General features: G+C 30.7%; 1 protein-coding gene across 1 annotated transcript; it reads right to left on the reverse strand.

Moving 5' to 3' along the window:
• Positions 1-8,399: 8,399 nt before the first annotated feature.
• On the reverse strand, positions 8,400-10,351 carry LOC110719989 (transcription factor RAX3-like). Its single transcript, XM_021898990.1, has 3 exons — positions 9,987-10,351; positions 9,586-9,715; positions 8,400-9,476 (listed from the first exon to the last, which is right to left on the reverse strand). Exons 1-3 carry the CDS (start codon positions 10,120-10,122, stop codon positions 8,627-8,629), a joined length of 1,116 nt encoding a protein of 371 aa, XP_021754682.1. The 5' UTR covers positions 10,123-10,351; the 3' UTR covers positions 8,400-8,626.
• Positions 10,352-10,889: the final 538 nt, after the last annotated feature.

The raw sequence follows: 10,889 nt of genomic DNA on the forward strand, positions 1-10,889 counted from the left end.
GGAAAGAAAACAAGAGAAAGTGAGAGTCACAAATGAAAAGGGAAAAATCCCACATTGGTGGAGGGAAAGGTTCTCCTTATTTTTATATTGTACTATGTTAGTACTTCTTAGTTGAGTGACTTAGAGGTGGGTGTTGTACCACACACGCGCGCGCGCGCGCCGAGCCGAGTCGGGTCGGGTCGGGCTCGGGACTTGGGGTCTTGGGGAATGCGATGCGCGGGCGTGGGTCCTTTTTATTTTCGGAGGAATTTTGTTTGACAGAATATTCCTTATTTATTCTAGATGTTTTTTTATTGTTGGGATTCCCTGATTATTAGGAAATTGTTTAGCCATTAATCCCTTGATTACAGCTAAACCGTTACACTCATTGATTGTGGTTTTTGCCTGACCAGATGAATCTGGACAGTTTCTTGGCTGCGTTTTGTCTCTGATTGTGGACATTAACGGTAAGCCGTTTTTCTTGATTTTTGGCCTTAATCATATGGTCGTTTCTTCCTTTTTTCTTGCTGGTCGTTGCTGGCCATCTTCCTCCTTGCTGCCTATATAAACCCAATCCCTCTTCAGCAAAAGACATAGAAAACATTCCTCTCTCTTCTCTCTTAAAATAACTAAACACTGTTCTTTTATTTCTGGGCAAGTATTTAGAATTCCAGTCGGGTTTGTGAGTGCACATAAACTCCGGCGCTGTGCTTATCCTGGAGGACGACCGCTTCTTGTCTACTGCACTGGGAGGTAGCGTGAAATCGTCTTTTAGGTCAGTGGTTCACCACGACAAGGCTATTGTTTTTTGGTTCACGCTTCAAGAGATAAGTTTACTGTTTTATTGCTTTTAGTATCATATCAGTTAACAATTGTGACAACACAATATCTATACATATATTCTAACAACACACAATCATAAAAGCTAGATGTACAACACTTATATATGCTTCTAGATTTTCATAAATCACTTGCTCAGTTGCTCTTAAAAGAAGGGATTTTTTTTTTTTTTTTTGGATTTACATTATTTTCCTATTTGAATTAATAGAAACATATTAATGGAATCTAAAGCCTAAAAAGGAAAAAAAAAGGGACAATCCAGGAAGTCATCTTAAATATGGAAATGAGGTCGATTTTATTCTAACAACGGTACACGCTTAATTGTGTCACATAAATAACCACATTCTTTTTTGCTCATTAAATGTTGCTTAATTGAACAAATTAGGAGTTATCCCTATCTTTTAAAAAGTTTGAGATCGATAACTATTATAAATAATGTATGAATAATTATATGATCTAAAATATTTATTTACTTATTTACCCTCATTATGTTAGTGTTAATTATTGACTCTTTTTTAAAACCATTAAGGGGTCGTTCGGTTCGTTAAATTGGAATGGATGGGTATGAGATCTCATAATAGGGCGGTATACATTCTAAACCCCATACTTGTCTAAACTTGTTTGGTTTAGTTTTTAGAATGGTTTTTACAATTCATTAAAGGAATGAATTGTAAATCTTATGGGGTAAGATGGGTATGAGATTCCAGGGGAATGTAGTGGAATTGGAAACCTTTGGTATGAGATTCCATACCTAAATTTGTCTAACTAAACAATAAAATAGATGGAATGGACTCTAACTCCATTCCAAAAACTCCAACCAAACGACTCGTACGGATAGTACGTACCCCGGGCAATGCTCCGATTCCCTCCGCAATATATATCCTTATGTTTTAAAAATCCTTACATTAATTGGCTACTTATAAAATAATTATAATGTAATAATTATTTTCTAAAAGGTATTATCACTAATGTGTAAATCTATCCACGTTTAAAAACATTTGTATCTTTAAATGTTTATAGTTGGATGAGTAATTTAATTTTACAGTTTCATTGTTATTTAACAATTTGATTACTCCTAGACTTTATTCAAAACCCTCATAGGTTATAGTAAGTCTTCAGCTCCCCAAACTTTTAGGATTTTTTTTTTGAAAGACGATTGTCTATTTGGAATTTTAACTCTGGTGATGCCCGATTTGTTTATTAAATTTTAAAATAATTTTTTTTATTAAAATGTCAAATTTTAAAACATATCACTAATATAAACATTGTTATATATGTAAGATGTGTATATCCTTTTTAATTTAGGATATTTTGACGTAGGATACCATTGATTTTTGTAAGAGCACAATATATACTATTGAAATATACACTATATATGATAAAAATATCTATGTTATCGAATTTTCTACTCATGGATTAATAATCACTCGACAATCATATTGTAAAATGAAAAATGCAGTACTATCGCTCATGAAGCTGTGGGTTATAATTTTTAAAGTATATCATAAATGGATTTATTTTGTAGTACTCTTTAACACGAATATTATGATATAAAAATAATAAATTATCAATATAATAATTATTGAAATTTATATAATTTTTTTAATACGGTTATAATTTAATTTGAGAGGGTTTGATTGATAATTGAGAGGACTATAATTTAATTTGTACATAAAATATTGGCATTTTATCGAAATTAAAACTCTAGACCAGCAATTTTATCTTTCTATCCAAATTTTATTAAAATAAAACTCTAAACTAACTTCGTATCTTACAAAATAAATCTAAATCTATTCAACATTTTTATCCTACGTATGTGTCATACTAATAATTAATTATCGTCAACGTGACGCGACACTTGACGAAAAGTTGGAACACCAAGTGTCGCTGTCTCGTGGCCTGGCTAAAAGTTTAGCTTTATGTATTAGTTACTAGTTTTTTGCCCGGGCGATGCCCAGATGGTTGATAAAATTTTAAAATAATATTTTTACTTGAATGTTAATAAATACGGTCATATAATTCGTTATGATAATGTAGGATATTTAGACATACGATATCATATGGCTTATATTTATATAATAGGGTACTTTTTGTAATTTTGTTTGTACATAGATTTCTATGTTATTATTGACTTGAAATTACTTATATTGAGCTTAAATTATTTTCACTAAACTTAAAGTAATTTTACCAAACTAAAATTATTTTTACAGATTAAACTTATTTTTACAGATTAAACTTATTTTTACTGATTCTCTATTAATTTTTTAAGTAAATTAAATAACAATTTATTTTGTATGAGGCTAGCCACACCATCTGGCCGGACAAAGTAACCCCTGAAAACTGACCGAGTAACCCTTTTAATACTAACTGAGTAACCTCTAACACTGACTAAGTAACCCCTATTTATAAAACTAATTAATTGAGTAACCACTATAACACTAACCATGTAACCGCCCCTATAGCACTCACAAACTAGCTAACTCTTATAATAGTTGGTGACACGGTTTGACCAGCTACATATAAAAGTTTGTGATTAAATATATTATAAATGGATCTTATTTTAAAGAACTTTTTAAAACGAATTTGATGATGGAAATAGAATTGAGTTATAGGTTATTTATAAAAAGTTATTACTAATTTTGTATATATGAATATTACAATTCTATCGATAATAAAAATCTATACAACAATTTTATCTTAAAAATCTATCCAAAAATCGCTTACTTAGCATGATACATGTCACAATAATACCTATTTATCGTCTACGTGGTGCGACACTTGGTAAAAAACTGGAATGCCAAATGTCGTTGTCACGTGGCCTGACCGCAAGACCGACTTTATTTATTAGTGATATGATATGAACCCGGGTGATGCCCAAATGGTTGATAAAATTTAATTTTACGATAACATTTTTACATGAATGTTAAATACGGTCAAATAATTTGTTCTGATAATAATGTAGGATATTTATTAGACATACGTTATCATATGACTTATATTTATATAATAATATACTTTTTGTAGTTTTGTTATAGATATCTATGTTATTATTGACTTGGAATTATTTTATTGAACTTACATTAATTTCACAGAATTGAAAGTATTTTTACCAAACTAAAATTATTTTTACCGATTAAAACTTATATTTACTGATTCTCTTATATTTTTTTAAATAAATTAAATATCAATGCATTTTGTATGTGACTAGCCACACAATCGGGCTGGACAAAGTAACCCCTATAAACTGACCAAGTAACCCTTTACTCCGGAATACTAACTGAGTAACATCTAACACCGACAAAGTTACCCCTATTTATAACATTGATTGAGTAACCACTATAACACTGACCAAGTAATCTCTATAGCACTAACGAAGTAACTGTTGTAATAGTTGGTGACACTACGGTTTGGCCAGCTACGTATAAAAGTTTGTAATTAAATATATTATAAATGGATCTTATTTTAAAGAACTTTTTAAAATGAATTAGATGATGGAAATAGAATTGAGTTATAGAATATTTATTAAAAGTTATGATTAATTTTGTATATATGAAATATTAGAATTCCACTATACAATATTTTTATTTTAAAAAATCTATCCAAAAACCGCTTATTTAGCATCATATGTGTCACAATTATACATATTTATCTCCTACGTGGCGCGACATTTGGTAAAAAACTGAAATGCCAAGTGTTACTGTCTCGTGGCTTGGCTACGAGATCGGCTTTATTTATTAGTGATATGATATGATATGATAGCGTGCAGACATTTATGCTTTTAAAAATATTTATTTATACATTTTTTTTTCCTCATCAATATTGTCAATTACAAAATTTGAACCGAAAGAGTTCCTCGAAAATAGCTTGCTATAAACCATTGCCTATCAAAGTAACTGAGTACTTCGAATTATTTAAGTCTCATATGAGACAGAAGCTTTGTCTTTGATTACGATGTAGTAGAACTTCAAACTTGCTAATATATCATTCAGCAGTAACTTGACTTCCGAGAATGCTCTTGTAGACGTTGCTTACAGTTGTAATTTAGATCAAAGTCAATGCAAAAATTGTCTTTTACGCTGATTATTGCCTCAAAATAAATGTTTTCTCCTGAGGCGGGGTCATGATTTGTTAGAAGTGGTTGACATATTTCAATTTCAAAGTTGCATTTCATGTTAACAAGTCAACATAAGAAGAATTTTGTCCTATTGTTAGGTTAAATAAATCAAAGTGAGGATTAGGAAAGTTTTAGTCCTTGAAATTGGTAACGAGAATTGCTCATCAAGATCACTCATTCTCCTCACACCATGAGTCAAAATGAGTTGTGTACGCATCTGAAATGTAAACATTGTGTATTCTAGAAAAATATATAGTGATTTCTAGTAAAATTGGACGATATTTAACAATCTCCGCCCATCCTTAAAGATAGCCATTTTACATTAGAAGTCATGCAATGAATGTCATATTTTGTCTAACTACATAACTTAAGTATCATATCTTAGTAAATAAGCAAATTAAACGAAAAATACACTTATCTCAATGTTATGTTGACCAAATTGACAATTACTGCATCGTGGAGAATCACTGACCTAAAAGACGATTCCGTGCTATCCCAGTACAGTAGACATCAAGCAATTTCCCTCACGGCGTCGGAATTTGTGTGCACTCACAAATCCGACTGGAACTCAGAATACTTGCCCAAAACCAAAGGAGTATTTTTTTAAGTGAAGAAGATAGTATTTCTTATTTTTTGTGTGTATATAAAAAAGATGGAAAAGCATGAATATATATGGAAAAAAGGGGAGGCAAAGGGCTGCACTTACAAAGAAAAATGGTCAATCAAATAAAGGTGTAACATGCTCCATTAAAGGAGTTAATTAATGGGTAAATAAGGAGGCAAATGGCTAGTAATTTACAACCAACTATTTATGATCGTAACCCCCAATTTAATAGCAGTGTTAACAACTTAATTCAAATGAATAGACCATGAATATTGTAATAGATACAATATTCCAATAACATTAAATCATCAAAGAATAACGGGTACCAAAAGATATTATGCCCATAACCCACTTACCACTTCTCAAACAAGTAGTACAAAACTACTTCAATGAATAAACAATACAAAACTTTGATAATTATCAAAGTGGGACTCTGTCTTTCATTTTCTCTCACCTTTCTTTGCGTTTCACTCAAGAACTTCCAACATCATATACACTAATAACTTTTCCAATCATCTCGACTTCTTCTTCTTCTTCCTCTTTCTTTTTTTTTTTTTTTTTTTTTTTTTTTTTTTTTTTTTTTTTTCTAAGTAGATTTTCAATGCAACAGGTCAAAACAAAGTAGCTTAGTAATCAAATAGGCCAACACTAATAAAATGGAGTCCAACTTCTATTAACGAGAAGTAACGTAGAATGTCAATGATTTAAGGGGAATAACGGATTCTAGTGAGCTTATTTTATTATGTCGGGCCGGGGCGCCACATTTCATGTTATTACATGCAATCATGTATAACAATATGTGCACAAGTGATTTGATCTTAATTTCATTACTTTTTAGTTATAATTATGTTTTCCTATAAAAAAAATTAATAAAACATTTTTCAACTGTTAAATTTCACTGTAGTGTATGTATACGGACTTGACTGGTAACACTTTTTAATACTTTGTGCTACGTTTATATAGATTTTACTCCGTATTTTTCAGCAATGCAATCCAACTTGAAATAACCATTGTTTTGGTTGATTCTTTCCACTATTTTTATTGTTGTTTTAGGCAATTATTTGCAATAAATTAAAATCTTCATAAGAAAAGGTGCTTAACTTGGTAGAGTTGCCGTTAATTGAATGTATATAGTCATAGAGGACAACATGCACTCTCATAAATCATCATATGATCATATCATTCATTTGCATGTATTGAGAAAGCACTATTATTTTATTGGAATAATAACAACATATATAAGAGTGAGTCTATGTTATTTTACCTGATCTAAGTTTCTCATTTATTAAACATTGAGCTTATGTTTTATATTAATCCTTGAAAAATAAAATTCACAAATGAATTTTTTTTAAATTTGTACTCCCTCCGTCCCATAATACATGAGATGTTAGACTTTTTTTCACTATTCATGCATTAGGTTTGACCATAATTTTTTACCAACATAATAAAAATATATTTTATCATAAAATATGTTGTTAGATAGGTTTTAATATTAAGTTTCATAGTATAATTTTTAAAATAAATTTCATTAATATTTAGTTATATAAAATAAAGTCCAACTAGTACATTGGTATGTGTGCAATGTTTAACTGTATCATGTATTATGGGACAGAGAGAGTATTGATTAATAAGATATTAATTTGTTTAATCAGATTATTTATGAAACAACTATAAAGATATTACGGAGTAATTGGTCTAATCAGATTATATATAAAACAAGTAAATATTTGCTTAAATCAGTTGAAGTGGAGTTATTGTAAGCTTATGTAATCTAGTTGGCAGTATCTAACACACAATTAGTAAATAAGTTCTGCTTACAAAGAATAGCCAATGTCATTCCGACTAAGTATAAGTGTATAACATAACGAAAATAACAACTCCAAAATGCGCAAAGTAATGCTTAATAAGTCTGACATTTGCCAGATCACTTTGATATTTGAGACAAAATGATACAATTGTTTAACAAAGAAAGAGAGAATATGTATATGGTTTATAGTAACAAACACCATGCATGTTAACAGAATAACAGAAGACAAAAGAGGTATATGATATTCCGTAAGAATGTTTACAAATATTTAGGGCATCTACTTCTCTGCTTGTCCTTACTCTTAGCCATATTGTACTTCCCGCCTTTAACTAACATCTTTTATGTAGCATAAACTTGTAAATAAGACGGTATACATTAGATATTGTTAGACAGATATAAAGTTATCTTAAAAACAAATTAAAGTCCTCACTATATAGACTAAAAGTAACCAATACTTAATTAATAATTTTTATTTTATTTACTTATAAAAAAATAATAAGTAAAAATAAAAAATCACCTCTTAAAAATCACAAAATTACCGATTAATTTGATCATCACTTCCCAATATACCAAAAATTTTCATATTAAATCAAGTAAAAACCACCCTAAAATTTATCAAGGCTTATCATAATATAAGACAGTAAACAGTAAAATTACGTACTATATACACCTGAGGTATGAAAACAATTTTTTTCATTAATCAATTGAGAATATCACAAAAACATATATATAAACTTTAAAAGAGAAAAGCAAATACATCATCTTATATTCTTCATAGGATTCTTGCACATTCACCGACCTACTAAAGGATAGAAATATAATTTTCTCAAACGTCAAGAATAATCCTTTATATGTACTATATACTTGTATATACTTAAATATTATTTATATTATGGATTCTAAATCTTCTAATCATATTCCATTATCACATATCAGTAGCTTGAGCTATTCAAGAAAGATTTAAAAACAGGACAAAACTTTTAAACAAAATCAACATGATAAAAAAATCAACCAACTTCAATTCCCTCATTTTCTTGAAGCTATAACAACTATACTTAGATTCACAAATCACAACTACAAATAAACTAGAATTCAAAGACAACAAGCACACCCACATTCTTTCACGAGCTTATCATATAATGTAATTGAGTTATCAAACAAAAATATGATGAAATAAATCACAAAAACATATTAGATTTCTTCCACTCTTTATAGTAAATTGAATTTACACCAATTTTCATAGGCACACACACACACTTACCTACCCAATCGAAACACTGTACTATAATTGATCATCAGTACTGGGGTACCTTAAGGGCTCTTCGAATCGACTTTCTTCTCCAATTCCTTGAACCAAAACACTACAATCAGATTCCAAATTAGGAAGAGAAGCCAAAGAGCTCATTTCAACCCATCTAGAACTCTCCCCACAAGTTGTAGTATCCGACGTTGATCCATCATTGTTTACGAAGTTGTTGCCATAATCGCCGTAAAGGAACTCAAGTCCATCTGCAGCCACCCTTTGGGGGTTTCTACTCATCAACTCCTCGAGTTCTGGAGGGAAAGTACTACTTTGTCCTTCCATCATTCCTATCCTTACACCTTCACCTTCAGGGTTAAAGTGGGACGAACTTGTTATTTCACATGTATGAATCATGGTGTCCAATGGAGGTGTTGTATTAGAGAGGTTGATATTTGTTTGCGTGATATTATTATCACTTGGGTAAGTAATGTTATGATGAGGTAATAATTGAGGATCATTGACACTATCATAATGTCCTCCATTAACCTTCATCAACAATTTTCGAAGTGATGTGTGATCATTGTTGAGACCTTGGAAATTCTCAGATGAAGAATTCAAGTAATTCGGTATTGAAATTGCACTAGGTAGATTGGTAGTAAGTTGGGGTGGCCAATATGGGATTTGGTTATGATTGACAAAACTCGAGGTAAACGGAATGGAATAAACCAATCTATTATCCTCTTGCTTTTTTAGTAGGTTGTTTGCTTTCCGAGCTTGTTGTTGATCTCTCCTTTGCTTTCCTAGGAGTTTTTTCTTCAACCTTGTGTTCCAATAATTTTTAATATCATTGTCTGTTCTTCCTGGTAATTGTGCTGCAATTACAGACCACCTATTCATCCAAAACCATAAATAATTTTATACTTAATCTTATATATGTATGTATTGTATTAAGGATTTGATTGAATAGTGTACAGCCCTATAATACAAAAATTTCATACCTGCTTCCAATACTCACATAGAGGCTTAAGATAATTCTATCTTCTTCTTCTGAGAATCCTCCATGTTTGATGTTAGGCCGGAGGTAGTTTAGCCATCGGAGACGACAACTCTTTCCACATCTCTTAAGCCCTAAGAATGTAAATAACTAACAATAATTATATATACAAAAAATTTAATTATTTGTATACATATATGTCAATTCTTACCGTATAAAGAGAGCCATAAACGCAATGATGTAAATAAGATTTGATTCAGGTTAACTTTCAAGACATAATAATAACAAGAAGCTAAGCTATATATAGCTAGTTGTTTAGCATGTTTATTTATGAAGATAACTAATAAGAATTCCATCATGAGATTGAAAAGAAGATGATCATCTGATCTAGCTAGGGTTAGTTACCGATTTTTTGAGGCAACGCGATCCAATTACCACCGGTACCATTCTTTTCGATGTAGGATTTGAGCTTGGCGTCTTCTTCTGGAGACCATGGACCTTTCTTCACGTTAGCTTTATCACAACAAGGAGCTCTACCCATATTTTCTTTTCTCCAACACCTTAATTAAGCTTAACTTATGAGTTTGGTGTTGTGTTATGACTTAGAAATGTTTAATAACTTGTTTGAATTAGCCTATCTTTTTCTTAATGATTTAGAGAATGAGAAAAAATGGGAGAAAGGGAGAGGAAGGGAGAGGAAGATAGTAGGAGAATAATAATGAATGATATATGAAAAAGCTAATAAGCTAAGGTAGGATAATTAAGCAAAGGGCACAGAAAAGTCATGTGTATGATAATAAAATAATATAAAGGGGTCTGCGCTATAATAAAGTTGGGGTAGAATTATAAAATTAAGGTGGATTAATCATCCCAGTATGTAAGACAAGGATTTTTCTTCTTGTCCTTCATGGCTTGGTATCTCTGATATTTCTTTTTATATCAAATCCTTGGGTCTAGTCATGACTAGTGTATTCTTTTCTTAAATTAAATAAACAATCGTCATGCATAGGGTCCAATTATAATCTTATTGTGATGTTATTAGTCTTCGTATAAATGTAGAAAATTGTATAATATAATTGTTTATAAAAATAATCTTTGTATTAATCAAAGCTAAGGAGTGTTTATGCCAAATTTCGCCTAAGGGCGACCTAAGGGTGGGACGTTCGACGGTTACAGAAGAAACTATAGAAAATGAACTAACTTAAAGTTTAAAGCAAATAAAAAACAAGGTATTTTGGTGACGCAAAAAAGCCAGACGTGGGAAAAACTGCGGGTGGGTGCAAGACCGCTGTTTCACTATGAATAATT

Source organism: Chenopodium quinoa, unplaced genomic scaffold, assembly GCF_001683475.1.
Source record: "Chenopodium quinoa cultivar QQ74 unplaced genomic scaffold, ASM168347v1, whole genome shotgun sequence".
In the NCBI taxonomy this organism is placed as follows: Eukaryota; Viridiplantae; Streptophyta; class Magnoliopsida; order Caryophyllales; family Amaranthaceae; genus Chenopodium; species Chenopodium quinoa.

Bases quoted from the DNA above. Each gene is read 5' to 3' on its own strand.
- LOC110719989 (XM_021898990.1), bottom strand. From the start codon at position 10,122: ATGGGTAGAGCTCCTTGTTGTGATAAAGCTAACGTGAAGAAAGGTCCA. The intron at 9,716-9,986 runs GTAACTAACCCT...TTACATTCTTAG, and splicing joins CGCGTTGCCTCAAAAAATCG to GGCTTAAGAGATGTGGAAAG. The intron at 9,477-9,585 runs GTATGAAATTTT...TTGGATGAATAG, and splicing joins TATGTGAGTATTGGAAGCAG to GTGGTCTGTAATTGCAGCAC.